The sequence below is a fragment of the Penicillium vulpinum genome (genome assembly GCF_028829585.1).
Source record: "Penicillium vulpinum strain IBT 29486 chromosome Unknown utg000004l_segment0_segment0, whole genome shotgun sequence".
NCBI classification, from domain to species: Eukaryota; Fungi; Ascomycota; class Eurotiomycetes; order Eurotiales; family Aspergillaceae; genus Penicillium; species Penicillium vulpinum.
The window spans coordinates 2,859,700-2,878,790 of record NW_026643244.1 but is presented as its reverse complement, the minus strand read 5'-3'; the positions used below and the strand labels follow the sequence as shown (position 1 = coordinate 2,878,790).

At 45.5% G+C, this 19,091-nt stretch overlaps 6 protein-coding genes across 6 annotated transcripts; 2 read left to right on the top strand and 4 right to left on the bottom strand.

Annotated features, from left to right (window-relative positions):
- Nucleotides 1-35: 35 nt before the first annotated feature.
- On the bottom strand, nucleotides 36-1,049 carry N7479_009589 (uncharacterized protein; the record flags this gene model as incomplete). Its single annotated transcript, XM_057257282.1, has 1 exon — nucleotides 36-1,049. One exon carries the CDS (start codon nucleotides 1,047-1,049, stop codon nucleotides 36-38), a length of 1,014 nt encoding a protein of 337 aa, XP_057104740.1.
- A 792-nt stretch (nucleotides 1,050-1,841) lies between these two features.
- On the bottom strand, nucleotides 1,842-2,261 carry N7479_009588 (uncharacterized protein; the record flags this gene model as incomplete). The annotated part of the gene is made up of 1 exon (XM_057257281.1): nucleotides 1,842-2,261. The coding sequence occupies one exon, from the start codon at nucleotides 2,259-2,261 to the stop codon at nucleotides 1,842-1,844; it is 420 nt and encodes a 139-aa protein (XP_057104739.1).
- A 783-nt stretch (nucleotides 2,262-3,044) lies between these two features.
- Nucleotides 3,045-4,667, bottom strand: N7479_009587 (Aldehyde dehydrogenase N-terminal; the record flags this gene model as incomplete). The annotated part of the gene is made up of 3 exons (XM_057257280.1): nucleotides 3,045-3,919; nucleotides 3,975-4,204; nucleotides 4,258-4,667. 3 exons carry the CDS (start codon nucleotides 4,665-4,667, stop codon nucleotides 3,045-3,047), a joined length of 1,515 nt encoding a protein of 504 aa, XP_057104738.1.
- A 2,879-nt stretch (nucleotides 4,668-7,546) lies between these two features.
- On the top strand, nucleotides 7,547-8,260 carry N7479_009586 (uncharacterized protein; the record flags this gene model as incomplete). The annotated part of the gene is made up of 1 exon (XM_057257279.1): nucleotides 7,547-8,260. The coding sequence occupies one exon, from the start codon at nucleotides 7,547-7,549 to the stop codon at nucleotides 8,258-8,260; it is 714 nt and encodes a 237-aa protein (XP_057104737.1).
- A 335-nt stretch (nucleotides 8,261-8,595) lies between these two features.
- Nucleotides 8,596-12,096, bottom strand: N7479_009585 (LLM class flavin-dependent oxidoreductase; the record flags this gene model as incomplete). Its single annotated transcript, XM_057257278.1, has 2 exons — nucleotides 8,596-9,897; nucleotides 11,044-12,096. 2 exons carry the CDS (start codon nucleotides 12,094-12,096, stop codon nucleotides 8,596-8,598), a joined length of 2,355 nt encoding a protein of 784 aa, XP_057104736.1.
- Nucleotides 12,097-13,976: 1,880 nt separating this feature from the next.
- Nucleotides 13,977-18,654, top strand: N7479_009584 (uncharacterized protein; the record flags this gene model as incomplete). Its single annotated transcript, XM_057257277.1, has 7 exons — nucleotides 13,977-14,246; nucleotides 14,344-15,879; nucleotides 15,987-16,778; nucleotides 16,833-17,033; nucleotides 17,111-18,169; nucleotides 18,202-18,324; nucleotides 18,421-18,654. The coding sequence occupies 7 exons, from the start codon at nucleotides 13,977-13,979 to the stop codon at nucleotides 18,652-18,654; spliced, it is 4,215 nt and encodes a 1,404-aa protein (XP_057104735.1).
- Between the last annotated feature and the right edge of the window lie 437 nt (nucleotides 18,655-19,091).

The window sequence follows — 19,091 nt, the reverse complement described above, 5'->3', positions numbered from 1 at the left end:
TCTAACGCCTCTATATCAAATAATCGGTTTATAAATTACTCCTCCTGGAATGGCTCAATATCAAACCGTAGGTGTATCTGGTAGTGACTGCCGAAAGTATGAATTCTAGCGATACGACGCGTACCTCTCTCCCAAGCCCCTAGCACAAAACATGCTGCCGACTTCCCTAGCCTTGTACCTAGAATTTCTCTATACTCATCAGTCTCGTACCCCCACGCCCTCCACTGCATCTCGCCGGACGTTGGCCACTCGATACCATATCTTGGGTAGAGAATATCTTCCAAGTAGGGCAGGGTCTCTTCGTTCTGGACATTAGTGAAGTAAATATACTTTAGAGTATCGATATCATGGTCAAATTTATATTGAGCAACAGCAATATCAGACCAATGAGGCCCTGTCCATCTGTAAATGGCCTCACCAATCATAACACCTTCTGCGATGGAATGCTGATACTCAGATTCCCTTTTGCAGCCATCCGCGTCAAACCCGTGGAGCACCAGTTCTGTGAAGCGGTGCCTATTGCCTGTTATCGGGAGCCCTAATTGTGAGACATCCTCCTGAATATTTGAAGGTGGATCATCGAAATGGTTCCTTGGACAAGTAAATCTCTCTCTGTCATTGTCGTTATTGAACATGTCAAACAATGTACTTGTTGCTCGTGCATATCGGCATCCGGCTATAGATGGGTCGGCAATCCATGCTTGGAACCGGGATCCTTGTCGATAATACTCGTATACTTGTTCTTCCGATACTGGGGGTAGGTCACTTACAGGGCTGCTGGGTGTCTTGATTCTATTTCCATCACTAGATGGACTGCTGTATTGTTGAATGGGATACGGAGGAGGGCCCTCGGAAGATTCTGAATCATTTTCGGAATCGGAAGATTCTGAATCGTTTTCGGAATCGGAGGATTCAGGGGCATTAGAGGATAGACGGCGTCGGGTTGGAGAAGGAGAAGAGTCATCATCATCTTCCTCGTTGCGTCTACGCTTAGGGGGCCTTGGCTGGCTTGTCGATGGCAAGCGTCGTCCTGATGGTTTAAATTGCATTTTGTAATATGAGTCGTTTGTGACTTATGTTGTGATGGCTATCTTTATTTGAGTATTGTAGTATTGTAGTATTGCACGTCGAAGGAATACTTGTCACGAAGACAGGAAAAACTCGATAATTATATAGTCCTAGTTGCCCTTGATAATAGAGTCTATGGGGGCTATCATAAGAAGAAAGAACCAAGTTGGCAACATAAATAGCACAACCGTGCAAGCCATGAGGATACTGAGGGATCAGACAAGTTAGCACAAAGAGAGTAGAGACCGTCGACAAAGAGTACTGAAATAAATCAACAAAGAAGTCGAGGGAATACAACGTCAAACAAAAAATTGCTTTGTGGAAACAATAGTATTCTGAGCTACAGGTTATATTAAGCCTGGAGCGAGGGATGCTAATAATAGGTATAGCCTAGCATTGTGTTATAACCTGCCCCTGGACTGGCGAGTTACACACAAGGCCAAAAGGACCACTATATCTGAGCATTACGCTCAGATATTCAAGGCTCCGATATAGTATATAGTGCGACATGACACATTGACACCTACGATTTTTCTACAGTGTAAAATGCTAAGTTTACATCCTCTGGTTATGGAGCCGGATATACATAGGAATGAATATGAAGTACAGTGCCACACGTGATAATGAGCTAACTTGCATAGAGACGGGGGAGATGGAGGGAAGAAGAGCTTCTCTCTCTAAGTAACCCGACAAATTAAGTACTTCCCACACCAACACCTCAATATCGTGTCCCATCATATCATAAGTGGATAAGAGCCGCAAAATGCATGTATCTACGGCCTTGTATCCGGAGAAGTCATTGCTCCAGTCCAACAGGGCGCTGGAGGTCTGCCAGCAACAATCTGTAAAGCAGCCAGCTGCTTTCGGTCTGCCTGTAGAACCGCCAAGTCCTCCTTCATGGAACGAACATCGACAGCTATCTGAGCAAGACGGGTTTTGAGAGCATACTCAACCGCTGCGTGCGCAGCCGGGCTCGCAACAAAGAGCTCAGCCGTGAGCGGAGAGTGATACACCCCTCCGACACCACCCGCAATCTGAGCCAGAACAGCTCCCCCCATACTAACTTCAATACCCTCTTCAGTAGTTTTGACTGTTGGAGATAAGGACACCTGTTGCTCCCTGGCTTGTGAATCCTTGCTGGAATCACCAGATGAGGGGCCCACCGGGGTGGAATTCACCGCAGGGTAACACATCACGATCCTAAACAATAGGAGGATGAATTCGCTAAGACTCGGGAAGAAGGAAAGGAATTACCGGATTTTAGAAATGGTAGTGCCACAATGTGGAAGAGTGGTTGGAGGAGGAAGTAAGTTTACTAGGGGAAATCTTCTTTATCTTCACCGAAGTGTTTGCTCTTAGACAAAGAACGAAGGACTGTGAAGTTTGTTGCCCAGTAGCAAATAGAGGACACACTGTTTATTCCCAGTGAGTATTCGCTTTAGAGAACTGAGGCGCACACGGGCAACGAATGAACCATGCATGTGTTCCTCGGCGAATTTCGATGTTCTCATCCATCCTGGCCCCAAAAGTTGCCTATTCAGGTAACCCTAGAGACTCGTCTAAAGAGATATCGCTTATCGCTTATCGAGAGCGGTAGACAATGGTAAATAGAAAACAATTACATCAGTGCCACAAGAAACTTCACCAAGGGAAAGCTTTCGAGAAGATACTTCCTGCATCAACGATCAAATTACGCCACATAGTTTACAACATCCATGGATGGCCTTTCTGAGCTAACTTGTCGAGATTTACACTCATCCTCGCGTATCCAGTTTCAATACTGTGATCCAAGTTAGGAGGAATCCGGCCTTCGACTTGTGGATAAAATCATTGAACTGCTACGATGTTGTTAGGTACAAACCATTGCTATCCCAGGGACATTCCCCGACAACATCTGAGATCTCACTTCCATCTTCTCCTAGATCTGCATATTCTTTGCCGATGTAATATTTCTCGGCAAAATTGTCGTTCCACTTTTAGTAAGATGGAACATGGACGGTGCGCAGTCTGGTGAATGTGTCGCGGCTACGTTCGCCGCCTTCTTTTCCAGTGCCAACTGCCTTCATGTCGTTGTATCCAGCACTAAGCTCACGGCCCAGCCAGCAATTTCCCCACACCAAGCCTGCATCAAGCTGTTCTGCAACTCGGCGCATTCGGGAAAGATCATTGGTCAGCACAACAGTTCCGATCACGTTGGGAGTGCTATTGCACATCGCGACTATACCCGCCTCTGTGTCAAATGTGCACAAAATGGCCACAGGCCCAAAGACCTCCTCTTGCAAGAGAAGACTATTGTTGCGCACGTTGCTCAAAACGGTAGGAGTGACCCAGAAACCATCCATGGGAGCTCCAAGTGGAATCTCGCCAGTCTCGCACCTGGCATTTTCGCTCTCAGCCTGGCATAGGTAAGATCGAATCTTGTCATAATGCTGTTCAGAAACAACCGGACCAAGTTCCCTGCCACAACGGTAATCCATACGGACAGATTGGACGAACTTGGGCATAAACTCTCTATAAATCGATCGGTGGATGTAGATCACAGAACCGCCCATGGAGAGTTGTCCGCTGTTTTCAAACGCCGCGTATGCTGCCACATTAACTGCCTCATCGATGTCGACATCTCCAAAGACAATCGTCGGGCTACTGCCTCGGAGCTCGAGAGACAAGCGCTTGTGAATCTCAGCTACAGTATCATTTCGAATCTGAATCCCGGTGTTGACACCTCCAGTGAACGAGATTCCTCGTACAAGCGGCGACTTCAAAAGGTTCGAGCCAGTGTCCGGTCCATCTCCGAAAATGATGTTCATAACACCTGTAGGTAGTTCCGCTCGTCGGAGCACTTCACTGAACACTATTTTCATGTTAAGCGCAGTGACTCAAACAAGTCAAGGAAGACAATTTCTTACAAAACGCAGTCATGCTAGTCAGTTCACTTGGCTTTGCCACACCCGTGCATCCGAAAGCAAGGCAGGGGGCAATCTTCGACGTCAAAAGGCAAAGCGGCATGTTCCACGAAGTGATGATGGCGAAAACACCAACTGGCAATCGGTGTTCATACGACAGAGTAGACTCTCCAGAGCCTTTGTTGACACGCACTGCGCTATCTTCATATTGCAGTATGTATTTCGCAAAGTATCTAATGGGATTAGGTGTCAGATTAACTCATATGCAGAAGCTAAAGGAACGAACCGGAAATGCTCAATGGAACGAGTAACTTCAGACCGAGCCCGCATGATTCTTTTGCCTTGATCAATGCTTTCCCAAACTGCAAACATTTCCCTCTTTTCCTCAAGGATTGAGGCAATTCGGAGCAGGATTTCCGATCGTTTGGCAGGAGGTGTTTGTGACCATTCCTGGAAAGCTCGAGAAGCCACGTTGATGGCGTATTCGACGACGTTGGGGGGACTACGAGGAACCTTCGACAGGATACTGCCTGATCGAGGGGAAACCGAGTCAATCCATTCCGATGTGTGTTCATAGCCGAGGAACCTGTTTTCGATGAAGTTCTGAAGATGAATAGGCTCGTTCGTCGAGTTGTCGAGGTATTCGTTGGCACGCGTCAGCGTGTCAAGCTGCCAGAGCATGGAAAGGTTGTCCATGATTGATGCGTGGGTGATGAAAAGAAAAGTAAGTTTGTTAGGGTGGAAGAAGCAATCCGATGCCTTGGATGATAAGACTGAGTTAGTTCAGGGTATCTTTTGTTGATACTTTCTGGATTCAGATATAGGTACCTTGTCCTACTGATGTCGACCAAGTCAAAAGACAAGACGGGCCGACAATGAAGATTCAAAGAAATCTTCTCGGTTATTGTGCGGTGTCAACACTGAAGGAGAACTTTTGACATGAATGAATTAACCGAGACAGAGATGGGATGAAAACTACAAACACTACAAGCCGGCACGTGCCCTTTGAACTGGCTCAATTTGTGGCGGTAAATTTATCTTCTGCAACTTCATAGATCTCAGGATCCTTCACGCCATCAGACTAGAGAGCAGGGTATCGAACCTTCCATACTCTCAGGTACAACCTACGATTGCTCAATCTCTAACCTATTCCGATGCGGGGTTGCTAATATAGCGAGAAGAATTCGAAATCTTTGAACTCAGCCCTGGAGACAATACCATTTCAAGAAACTTGCCCTATCAATATCTTCAAATACTCTCGTTGGTTTTATCGCAGAAGTCTGCAGGGTCTGACTTTGATAACCTTGTTTTGACAGCTTACTTTAATCAGTTTGACATATTTGCTAAAGAACGCTTTTGCAAAGTCTTTGCTAGTATTCTAGCTGCTTTTATGTTACATGTGTATAGAGCCCCCTGGCCAGGCTTGCAGTGGCATTGCGAATAGCTTTTGGATCATCCTGCTTCCTTTCTCAGTAGATTTTAGGCAATTGCTCATCCTTGAGGGGAGAAAGTAGTAGATTACCCAACCTTGGGAATGCCTATCATTACTATGTATGGACTATGGGCAAAAACAAATACATGATTTATACAAATATGGACACATGATGTGGATATCCCTTCCCTTTTCGAAAGCATATCCTCCCAGCTTCCTATAAATTCAAGAGAATACAAATCCTCCGACATCCCACCTAATGACACTCACTGAGTTGGGTTCTCCGAATTAAACATACAGATAATCCCGGCTGTCGCTATTCGCTCCGCTCAGCCCACGCTCTTAAAATACATAAGAAGAAAGATGTATTATTCCGCTGATGCATCCCAGCCTATTAGTTTGAGCATGGTCTAGGCATAGGTACTAACATAGACTGACTGGAGGTTTCACCCCTCTTTTTCTTAAATCAATTCTGAATATGTATCTCTCTTGTCGTCTTTGTTTACTAAATTCTTCTAAAAAAGATCTTGGCTAGAATAATATTATAACTATTGTACATGATCAAGTCTTATGATCGACAGGCCGTAAGGCACAAACACGTGACATAGACCCACCTTCCGTTTTGGGAAGCAATGTTCCTATAAATTCAAGACAAACAAAAGCTTTTCAACAATCTCAGCTAGTGGCTGAGTTGGGTTCCTCCGGACTAAACATGCTGGTATTCCTGGTAATACTGGCGGCCGGCGCTCGATCCTCTCAGTCCACGTTCTGAAAATACATTTAAAAAAAAAAAAAGTATCATGCATCCCAACCTCTGGTTGGGCGTGGCCTAGGCATAGGTACTAGCTTGAGATTGTACCAGGGCCATGGGAGTCTACTGCTGGCGGTGATTTCCATGGGAGCGCCCTGTCGGCACTGTTGGGAAGAGTGCCGGCTTCTTTTTTAAATTGCTTCCTAAAATATCACTTTTATTTTGTTCTGCAATCCAAGAAGTTGAATCCCGATGTATTATAGTATCTTTGTAGCATCAACTTCAAGCTGTGGAAAAGACAGAAAAACCATAAGATTTTCTTTATTATTTTACATCGAAGTCCAAATCCCCTCTTGTCATAACTTTCAATGTGTCCCACCTCTGGTCGCACTCCATCGATGCTACCAAATAATGAAGATCTCGCATAGCCAAGCTTGTCGGTAACTCACTAACAGCATATGACGATCCAACTATTCCTAGGTTCACCTGTCCCTTGTTGCATTATAGCTTTGCTTTCGTGATCTCGCTGCACAATGACATGTCCGCAGACCCACCGTTGGATGATTCAACTCTCTGAGGCAAAAAATGCCTTTTTGCGTTCCTGAACTGTCTCGCCGGATTCTCTGCTATTTTTACACTCACTCACCAATTCACAGTGGTTTCTCCCGTCTTTTTCTTTTCCTTTGGTCTCCAAAATCTACCTCAGTATTCTGGCTGATTACATTGTCGAACTTCTCGGATTTCTCCACCTTCTCTTCCATCATGTCTCAGGATTCCGGGGTGGATTAAAAGTCCAAGAATGACTAGCACCACCTTTGATTCTGAAGACAGGTTCTACTATTGCAGCGGGACCACCTGGTGTTTCTTTCTCAGTCCAGGGATGTACCAGGATGACTCCAGCGCATCAAAGGTCCACGAGTATGCCCCATAAATTGCGCCCATGTGTTCCACCATTTGCTACAAGATAATCGGAAACGGAAGCCCCTGGTTGAAAGCAACAACTGTAGTGCTGCCTGGCTATTGGTTTGAAGATAAGTTATCTACATGCCAGATGGTTCGGTTGAACTTCTTCCCACTGTTGAAGGTATTTTTTTCTCAAATGAAGCCAGGTCCTCAAAACTACCATTCATTCAGTCAAATGTAAAGGACTTCACGGGCCACGTACAAAGTATTGTCTACTTTGTCTATGACAAAGCTAAGGAAGTCCCCTTCTGCTCTTTGTTTCTTTGACTATTTTGAGTCTTTCACAATTAATCTCATACAGTGCGCAGCACAATGTCTTTGTTCTGATATGATTTGCTGTTTAGCGTTGTGTGTGCTCGTCTTTAGCATATATCTCCATTTGATCCATACTACCGCCTATCCAGGTCGCCACATCAACTTTAACTTACGATGGCTTTCAGGTATCCCCAGTTTGAGCCCTATGGGGATAAGCTAATCCGATGGATGGAGAACACCAATGAACCCGGATGCCAAATTCCCATGACTATACTCACCGCATTGACTCTACCACAGCCTAAGATCTTCAACAACGAGTATGAAAGAGAATGGTTATCACCAGCACAGATTTTCTCTATTGTAGGTCTTCATCTGCCAGTTGCAGATCTAATTCCACATTCTTCAGATCTTACAGAGTCCCCGTCTTTCCGGCACTCAATAATCAAGACCAAAAATGGAATCACAGCATTGGTCTCAACGATTGGGCCAGGTGTTTTATTCGTCTATTCTATGAGAAGAGTCCATGTTTCAAACGATCCGTACATATCCGAGCTTATCAAGATTGCCTATGAAACGCACTTTCGATTGGATACTCTGAAGTATCTCTTTATAAACGAAGTACAGGAACATAAAACTGAACCTTTTATTGAGGAACAGATCTACCCTTCCCGTGAGGGACTTAGCTATCCATCTGCAGAGCGTCAAATCTGGGACCGCTCTTCGTCGGAGTTTAGTGCTATTATGGGTACGCCTGTTGGTAAGGTTGTCGGGTTCTTCATTCTAGGGGCCTATGGCCAGGGTGTCAAACGGATTTCACAAATTGTTACGTTCCAGACTGGCCGTGACCTTCACAAACTAGAGATTCGTTTTAATATCGAAGATGTTTGAGTTCTGCATTCAATCCTTGTTTCTAGGAATTTGACTTGGAGATGAAGATACCAGGGGGTTTGCTCAGTTTCTTTTCTATAGAGTGCGAGGAACGGAGATACTAGCTTTTTTTCAATTTGATTTTAAGAGTATACGTACCTTAGACTTAATTGTCAGACCCTTCAATCCTTAAGTGGTTTATTGTATCCTAGCTTTTCCGACCAAGATTAACCAAGTAACAAGGGCTTTCCCGGCTATTTGAATGGAGGCCTTACATATATTTATCAAGGGAAGGAATCATAAAATGTAGAAAACATCATAGTATTCAAAAGATTGCGCCAAGTATCTGCACGTATCTACCACTCGTCAGCCCCAGGGGCTGGTGGTGTCTCCACCACGTTGCTTGACGGCTTGTCGGGACGAGGTGGAGTATTTCCCCCTCTCTTCCAATTCTTCCTGTTGTTCTTGCGGCATTCACGCTGCAGGCGACTGGATTCCTGCCCACAACGCTTTGTAAACTCGTCAAAAGTGACGCCCTTGTACAGGTATTCGGGCATGACAGCTCTCTTCAGCTCTTTGGTGAGACGGGCATGTAGCTCGTGCTTCAAGAGCTCGAAGGGCTCTCTAGATCCACCAGACCTATACAAAAACTTGCATAGGAAAGTATGGAAGTCATCCTTTGGTTTCATGTTTGGTCTATCAAGGCAACCACAAGCTTCAGTTGCATAGTTCAGATCACCGAACCGGAATTCGAGGTCATCGAACATGTCCTGGACTGTATTGTATGGGAGAACAGCATCCTGTCGCAAACGGGCGTTCAAGTGCAGGTGTGCCGGTCCAGTGGTTCGGCTTGTAACATAGATAATTCTATGTTTTTCGGTTGGGTAGTGGTCAGGATTGAAGAAAAGCTTGCCTTGCATGTCAAGGAGCCAGCTTTCAAAGGGAGGATTGACTCCATCATCGAGCTTTTCGGGATCCGCGAGGCGAGTGGACTTGCTGATTCGGGGCTCAACGTCCTCTCCAACACTCGCAGCAGGAAAGCTATATTGATTGGATCCGATTCGGTCAGGGTTTTCAATGGAAGCGAGCACCTCAGGGTGTACACGAGTTGGTTCGTTGGCCTGGAGGCGACGGGGTTCGCAGGCAGAATCACTTGCTTCCCCAACGGCAGAATAATACTGTATCTTCAAGATATCCCATTCAGCCTGCGCAATCTCGGCGGAGTGTTGCGTTTCGGCAGCTTCAGTCACGGCACGAGCTCGGTGAGCTTCAAGTGCATTGTTGGTTTGCTCTACGGTCTGTTCGTGGAGTTTCTTGTATTCCGCCTGTGCAGAAACAATTGTGTAGTACACACGGCTAGGATCCTCCTTGACCCATCGTATGAAATTTTCGTAATCTGCAATACCCTGTTCTAGCTGTTGAATCCAGGACGGACAGCCGCGGTAGGTGGAGTTGTCGGAGTCATCGTAAGCTTCAGGGTTGGCAATATTGGACTGAGCGGGGTCAGGTTTGAGCTCCTGTTGCTCAGCGCCAACCTCCGTCTCTGATGTGACGATTTTTTTGGCCATTATCACAGTGCTCTGGTCGATTGTAGATCGGGTGTCGCTCGACCAGTCGGGAGCAGGTGGGGCCAAAGATGCAGCTGGTTCGGGCCGAGTCTTGGCGTGCATGAGTGGAGACCACGTCAGAGGTGATCTGTTATGCAGGTGATGAAGGAGATGAGGAAGATAGAAGTGAAAGAAAGATTGTGAGTCAAATGTGAAATGATGTTTCCGATCAAACACTCAAGAGTGTGTTTATGCGAGAGAATTAGTACAGGAGCATAAAGAAAGAGAGAAGCAAATGAAGTCTGAGAGTAATTTTTATACCTGATCTTGTTTGCTCTACGCGGTAAATATACTATACAAGCTCGTTTATCTCTTGAATCGTCTTTTTTGAGGATTGGGATACCCTCTGAAAGTCACTTAATGTCCTAACCTTATAAGAAGAGGGCTGTTGGTTCACGAGGCACGTTGTATTCATACATTTATCCGTCATGTCTTATATCTCTTTCAATTGTGGCTTTTCTGACCTTCTCACTCGTCGCTATTTGCATAGTTCAGGGTTTATACTAATACTTCCCAATATTGCTCATTCGTTTGTCCCAATCTTACCCGCTATTCCTACCATTGCATTCCATCAGGGCGCCCCGTTCAAAGATTCCCTGCCTTTCTCAGCCGACCCCCACGACTAGAATCAACACCGGCACACCGATAGGGCTATTAAAAAGACAGTGGCTGTCCCCACATACAGACTCAGAGGACGACAGAGACATGAGCAGGATAAAAAAATACAGAATGTACAATGTAGGCAATTATTGAATCTAGGGGCAGCTAAAAAGGTATTTCTTGGAATGTGATCGTGAACAGTAATCGCCATTAAAGCGACTGAAAAAAAATCGCAACCAACTACAACACCACTACAGCATTACCTAGATGTATTGAAAAAAAAGTAACTAGTTCGTTATCAAAGATAAATGCTTACCATGGGCTTTCTATTAGCAAAAGATTCAGACTATCACCTGTTGTCTACGTATATTGACACCTAATCATCACCAAGCAATTGTATGGTCTAAAAACAAGGAATCGAAATTGGTTTTAGATACCAAATTTTACTATGGTAATTTATTGAGTCCCAAGGTTATCTTTCAACATAATAAAAACGTACACATGCAATGAGGTGTAATGATATATGCTATGGGCAGTTCTAGCACTTCTTATTTAATTTGAAGCTCCGCTCTCCCGTTCCTGCAATGTTTGGCGAACTTTAGGAAGCACAAAACGTCCATAATCGATAGCGTCGTTAAGATTATCATATCCACGGATAGAGATAAGGTCGGCGCCAAGATCAATGTAGTCAAGAAGAGACTCAGTAATAGTCTGAGGCGATCCAACCAAAGCAGTAGATGCACCACGTGCATTCGTCGCAGTAACAGTAGGATACCAAAGAGCACGATCCTGAACCTCCCCACGAGCGGCAATATCAAGAAGCCGCTGAGAGCCTGCGTTCTGCGGGGGCGGCGCGTCTGCAGGGGCCTTGCCTTGTCCCTTCGCTCGGTTTGAAGTCAGTGCATCGAGGGTTTTGTGTGCCTTAGCCCAGGCAAGGTCATCAGTCTCCGCGATAATAGGACGGAATGTCACCCAGATGCGAGGTCTGTCTGAGTCCGGGCGACCGGCCTTTGCCGCCTCGGCATAGATGCGATCGATTTGATCCTTAGTTTCTTTCAAGGGTTCGCCCCAAAGTCCAAAGATGTCAGCCAGGGAGCCTCCAATGCGGTATGCTTCATCTGACGAGCCGCCGACCGAGACAGGAATTGTGTCATTGGTCAGCCGAACACGGTTGCTAAATTGTTTGAACTGGTAGTATTTGCTGTCCCAGTCAAATGGCTCATCGGACTTCCATGCACGGCGGAGAATCTTAATGTAGTCCTCAAGGCGAGCATAGCGTTCATCTTTGCTTAGGAAATCCCCTTCCTTGGCCTGTTCTGCATCGCTTCCACCTGCGATAAAGTGAACAACGACGCGACCGGAGCTGAGTTGATCGAGTGTGGCTAGCGCCTTTGCCGCAACTGTGGGGTACAGCGTGTTGGGCCGCAGGGCAATGATCACCTTGATGTTTTTGGTCACAGAGAGAATGGTGGCTCCAATAGTGAATGGATCATATGATGAGGAATCGTAGGGCACTAGTGTGTAGTTGTAGCCATAATCATCAAGATTGCGAGCATAGCGAACGAGATATTCTGGGTCGATTGAGGCGTTGGGAATTGGATTGATCTCAGTAGATGCGTTCGGGAATGTGACGCTGATGAATTCCGGCATAGTGGTTTTTTTTCCGACCGTTGACGTTCTTAATTTTCTCAGATACTGTTTTAGTTATCAGCTTGCGGCAGATCGATCTTCTTTTAATACTTCAGCATTGCAGTATCTCTGGGATGATTTGGCATCTTAATGCATGACGCAAGATGGTAAGCGATTGCGTCTTAGCACGCAAGTCGATAACCATACACTTCCGCGATCAGATAGTACTGAAATTTCTCTACAAACCCAAGTAAGCAGTGTTTCTTTAGTCGCACTAAGGAATAGTAGGAGAACTAAAGGATATTGCGCCAGTATTGCGCAAGATGATCCATGAGAATCGCAATATGAGATTGGCCGAGATCGCAGTTCAGTTATGGGGTTAACTTGATAAGATCTTAAACACTTAGATAATAAGTTTGTAGGGCAGATTCCATTCATGATATGATCCCTAGAATAATTCGCATCGTAATATGGTTCTACGGCTAGGATTTTGTGCAGAATGGTGCTTCTTCATAACTGTAACTTGCCACAGCTCGTAGGCTACATTTAGAGCGAGATTTCCCGACAATAGAAAGCTCAAAGCAAGGTTGACGCTGTTCAGGTCCATTGGGAAATAAGTCAAAGTGACAGATAGAACGGGGACGAATTATGTGTACCAGAAACGATATGGTGCAAGATCCGCGATATTGAAACTATGCAATTAATGAGAATGACATATGCTAAGTTAGATCTGAGACACGGGTAAATGAGGTCAATGGAGATTGTCTCTGGTGTTCTATAGTGGCCTACATATCTAGCCCCGTTCGGGGTATACAGCCCGGGTTTCTTCTAGGCTGTTTGCACTGGACCCATGCATGACTCAGCTTGTGCTCAGCATAACCCGTGGACCCTTGGAGTATATGTAGGTAGGCAGACCCAGCCCTACTTAGTTAGGTAGTCTAGTTATTAAACACAGGGCCTATTAATATTTTGTTAGTCGCGAGGTCTCATTCGACCCAGTTCGAGATAAGCTCGGATAGTCCTATTTTAACCATTCGGCCACACTTGCCTGGATGAGAAGTTCAGGACAAGTTTTGCTCGTTATTTTTGTGATGTCATACATTCTATGTCTATGCGCTTGATGTAATTCATATAGACAACGATAGGTTGTTTTATGGGTCTTGAAGAAGCAGAGTGTATTGAGACTTGTCTGTGACGTGGAATTGTGAGCAGGGAATATTTGGTTTATCGGTCAAGGAATATATCAACTGCTACTGAGGATAACGTTGTGGAATAGTTCATCATGCGAATGATTTCGTCTGTTAAAAGAGATTGAAGAATGCCTCAACGCTCCTATTGATTGGTTCCTATGTTTCTACACTGCGCCCAACGGCCTTCGAGGGGTCTAGCTTCTAGGGGCCATTAAGCGATGCCACGTTTCATTTAAGATTGAGCTCATCGCTACGCCTCTACCCGCATATTTTTCAGAAGCCGGGGAAGTAGCCGGTAAGTGTCAGGACCTGTAAAAATGGCCACTCCGACCAAAAACACCATGCTGCTGTCTGGATCCGAGAGGAGTTCAGCCACAGATTCAATAAGGCTGCATGTTAGAGACCTTAACGGAAATTTAAACGAAATACTTTTGGGGGCAGCCCCACAGTGTACGGAGTAGCCATTTTCACTTCGGAAAATGTGCTCCTATTCCCCCTCATTTCAGCCCCAATCAATATTTTAATCTGAACCAAACACAACCTCTTCATCGCATAAATCACCTAGAGCCTAATGAGGAAAAGGCAAATATAACCAAAAAACGCCGCAAATCCACCAGTACAGATCAAAGATATAAATAATATCCGAATACATTTGGTGTCCAATTCTATGTACCAAAACCATCGAGAAACCCTTGAAGAATCCCTGTCGAGATGGAGAATGAGTCAAGACAAGATGCCAAAGAGGAACTAAAATCCATTCAAGGGATGTTGAATGAAGCCTGTGTTCAATTCGAGAAAATCACGAAAAAAAAGCTCGACTCCAGAGGATTTGAGAATGCTAAAAGTTTTGACGACCTCAAGGCGAGAATCTGTTCAGGCAAGGAAGCCGACCCTCAGTCCCGGGCAACCAGGCAAAAGTTCCTTACAATTGTGTCAGTTGTTCAGACACTGACTGGACCAGTCAAGATTGCTACCGATATAGTAAGTCCCTGGTTAGAAATTCCTTTCAAAAAAAAAAAGGAACCAAGCTCCTCACAGTATCATATCTGCACGTTCATGGGCTAAGATTCACGGTTAGGCATTCTCGCCTGCTAGCGCTTGTGTTAGTGCTTTGTCGTTTCTTCTGGAGATCCCATCAAAGGTTCACAGCATTCATGAGTCAATCAGGGCTGTGATTGAGGAGGTTGAGCCTAGGTTCACTGAATTAAGGGTGTATGATGAGATGAGTGCAAAGATTGACCCAGTTCTCATCATCTCGGTTTGCAATGTCATGATGGCCTTTATTACTCTCTGTGCCCAGTGTGTGAAGCATCTTGAAAAGGGAAAACCTTATCAGTACTTCAAGGAAGGAAAATGGATTTTGTCAAACAAGGATCCCATCAAAAATGGTCTGGATAAGTTGAAGGAGCTTTCACTTCAGAAAGAACACGCTCAATCGATGCTTATGATGAAGGAAATTCTGGATTCCAGCGACAAGCTTGACAACGTCGGTGCTAAAGTTGATGGAATTTCCGACTATGTCAGCAAGCGCTCCGACGAAATAGCCCGCCAAAGTGATTTGAGTGAAATCAAGAAACATTTTCGTGTGAATTCGGAGGACGGGGTATTGATGGGTCACCGTGTCTACGAGGAAGCATCTCATATAGTGGGAGACAAAAAATGCTGGTTCCTCGAGTCGGAGTCCTACAAGACCTGGGCATTCAACAAAGAGCAAGATGTACGACCATTGATTTTGATATCTGGGGAACCGGGGACAGGGAAGAGTGTCTTGTCAGCCTCAATGTTTCTCGATGTCAAGGCAAAAGAGACGTTCGTCGTTTATTATTCGTTTCCACCGATGCCCCAAAGTCGCAAAGGCCACCAGCAACCGCTTGAAGACTGTGTAAAAGTTACGGGACTACAATTGGCAGAGCAGAATTCAGACTACCGGCGACGCTTGCTGCACTTTCTTAGTACGAAGGAGCAGAGTGCCGAGGGGACGGACTATAAGAGCTTACTGAAGACCCTCAATGTCTGGCAGGCTCCAGACAAGATGATGATTTGCTATCTTTTTTTGGATGGCCTAGATAACCTGGCGGAATCTGAGTTCACGGATTTCATGGACTATCTGACTACCAACCAACTCTCCTCCAAGGAGAATTCCTTGCGCGTCTGTGTGACAGGTAAATGGGAGATATTACGCAAATACTCGAAGCTGAAATACTGTCTGGAGACTGCCAAGATGGAAGACCACAATGATGGGGTGATTGCTGAGTATATTGGAAAGTTTTTGAAAAGGAAGGACTTGTTACAGGAAGACTTTTTGGACTTTGCTGCTCTGAGAGAGTCGATTTGTATCGGAGTGACAAAAAATGCTGATGGTAGCTTCCACAAAGTGCAGAAGTGGCTTGACAAAATTGAAAGTCTTGTTCAATCAGATAGCAGAGATGAACTCACTCGCTTTCTCAATACACTGAGTCAGGGAGGGTCAGACCTTGCCGAGTCTGAGCTGCGGGATCTCGAAAGAATACTCGACTCGAAGGAAATCGCGGAGCTGAACGAGTTGATTATCTGGTGCGAGTATCACATGTCCAAAGACGTTATTTTTGGCATTGAGCAACTTGAAGCCTTCCTGGTATGTCCCCCCCCCCCCCTCTCCCCCGCCCAAAATCTTTCCAAAAATTCAAAAGTATTGTCACATTGGAAATTCAAGAGATGGTTAATTAATGGTGGGAACAAAAGTTTATTCGCTCGAACTCGCCGCCGTTAAGATCTCTTCGAAAGAAAATACGAGACAGATTTTCTCTAGTCTTGGAAGAAAAAGACGATGGAGTTTGGCTACGAGAAGAGATGAAGCAATGGGTAATTCTTCAGCGGGATGGACATCAACAACCAGCTATTTCGGCTACAATCTCCGTCCAGAATGCCAGTATCGAAGTAGCCCAACGATTCTTCTGGGATCTGGCCAATCATTCAGTGATGAACCGGTTCAATTTTGATGCAAACCAAATCGATATGTCAAAGCCCTCAACGCACCGGATTCAAGTCACGAAATTGAACGCGCATCTGGTAATCGTCCAACGGACCTTCGAGTTTCTCAGAAAAGCACCCGATCCCCTTTCGAGACCAATTGGAGAAACTTTACTGGCCGATCTTCCGATTCATTTAGCAGTCCTGCAGGAGCCCGAACAGCTTGAACAGCTTGTGGACACTGATCGAAGAACCATAGGTGAAAATGTCCAAGAGCTATTCCTGAGCCCAACGAGCCTTGAAAGGCATTGGGGTATTTTACAGGAGACGAGATGGCATACAGATCAAAGTACTATTTACCCATTCTGGAGATGGCTGTCGGACGATGCTGCAATCAAACACCCTATTATTCGAGACAAGATCAAGGAGGTGCGGAATGACCCGAGACGAAACCAGAAGCTCTTTGAGCCTCTGGCAAAATTGGCTGGTCACAAATGGCTCCAGGATAGCTCATCCAGCTACAGCACAGCTTCGTTTGAATGGCTCAATATTTTTCTCGATATGGTGGGTTCTAAATTTGCCCTTTTCAAAATGTTTCAAACCTAGGTTGACTTGTAGCAGGATGAAGATAGTGATCACGCCAGCCAAAGTTCGGAGACTAGCTCTGAGGAAAACGATGATGTCGAAAATGCTGAGCAATGGTGCAAGAAGGCACTGGGATCAAACCGCATGCGTTCAAAAGATGTTTGGGTACAACGGCTAGCCGAGACATATGAGTACATTGGTAATTACGAGAAAGCTCAAAAGAAGTATCAGGAGGTAAGCTTCTCCAAGGTTGCTCTCGCTTTCTTCATGCATAGTGGTTTAACATTGTTTGTCAATCTTTTAAACAACAGACCGCCGAGTTACTTGAAAAAATGGGAGACGTCGACCGGGATCGACATGGGGAAGTGTTGGTTCGTCTAGCGTCACTGGACGTTGACAGCGACCAAGCTTTAGAATACCTTCGGAAAGCCCTAAGACTGAGCTCCACCAATATCGATGCCCGATATATGCTGATCAAACTTTTATTTTCTTGCGATTTCAAAAAAGAGCTGGAGAACCTAGTTCTTGAAACACTGGACCTCAGAAGGACTTCTGGGCCCATGAGACATCTGGGTCTAGTGATCCAGATGGCCATCAAAGATGATGACTACGACGACGACGCTCAGAGGATGAACATAATGTGTACTATCAGCTCTATATGCTCATCATCTACAGAAAACTTCAATTACTTGCTGGAAGACTTGCAGATAGCCATTCAAATTGCCAAGGAACAGAGCCAGGTCGAAATGTGGGCTACATTACTTTTACATCATGGGATCACGCTTGCCTGCTATTCCAAAAGCCCTTCTCGTACAGACCAAGCGATAAAATCGTGGAAGGAATGCGCTGAAATTATTCTGGCAAAGATCAAGCACCAGTCGGCCGGAGCAATTCTGCTAGACCAAGTTGGGCGGCAGCTGAGCTGTTATTACTTGGCACAGCTTTCCACAGATCCAACAAATACTGTGTGGTCTCAAAAGTTGTGGGAAGTTTTCCAGAGCCAGAATGGAGTAGTTCATGGCATGTCTGCGGCGAAGACATACCTGGCAGCACACCTCGTCCGGAGTGGGAAGAGGCCAGAGGCTGAAGCACTCTTCCAAGAAAATATCAAAGAGGCATTTAGCTTACTATCTGATGACACCACTGGCAATGACAATCGGGGATTCACACTGCTGTTTCAGGTCTTCCTTTACACAGGTGACAAAGTCAATGCCCTCATTGCCTTTTCGCTTCTAGCTCGTCGTGTACTAGATGCTGAGATTTTGGAGAAATGGCTACAGTCTGATGAAAAGACCACAACACCAGAAGCCATGAAACTCCAGGAATTCTACCAGGAAAACTGTGGGGAAACAGCTGGGATTTGGTCGGATGTAGAAACAATGCGGACTTTCTTGATACGAAGCAAATTCAACTTGGCGGACGAGACCCCCCGAACGATGATGACACAGCCAGCAAGTCCTATGATGCGCTTATTGATTCTATGAACCGATATTATGGTGCTTTGGATGATGCCAACAACGATTATGTATGTGATGTGTGTGGCTGCGTCCTCGAAATGAGCACCAGCATGTATGCATGCAAGTTTTGTTATAACATCGGACTATGTGAGTCATGTCTCCAGGGATTCAAGAACGGTGAATTCAAGACACCTCTCTGTCGCATCGATCATGAATGGATGCAGATCCCACCTTGGAATGCGAAGGCCCATGTTCGAGCATTCCGGCGCAGAGTCTGCATGGGCGCTACTATTGGAAAGGATGGGTCTCTGGAGGGTGGCCGAGAAGTCCCGCTTGTCGAATGGCTGAATTCCCTGAAAGAGAAGTGGGATCCCCAGAGAGTTTGGGACTTCCGGTGAAGGATTATGATAGGTTGATTAAGGGGTGTCCCGTTAAATTTACTCGGTTAATATTACATCCATATGGATCAGATCAAGGGGATGTGCTAATCCCAGCTGCTGAAAATTGGGGGAAAATTCTCGCTTTTTTTGACGGCTTTAGTCGAGTCCTGTGGCGTTTTTCTTTGTCTGTCAACGTTGCCGAGTCGTAGTACGAAGGTTTTTAAAGGCAGTATATCGGATACCATAGTGTACACTATCCCCCTCTTTTTACGAGTAGACCCTTAGACTCTTCTTCCTGCTATATCCTTCAACGGTAGTGTTTCCAACTAGGTTTCGATATACGGTTATTCTCGCCGTAGCTCCTGCTGCTCGCCGCGCTGCTTTGACAGCGTATTAATACTAGTCTGGCTCCCGCGGATGTTCCGCGCCCCGGTCTGCTACCTCAGCCTCCTCCG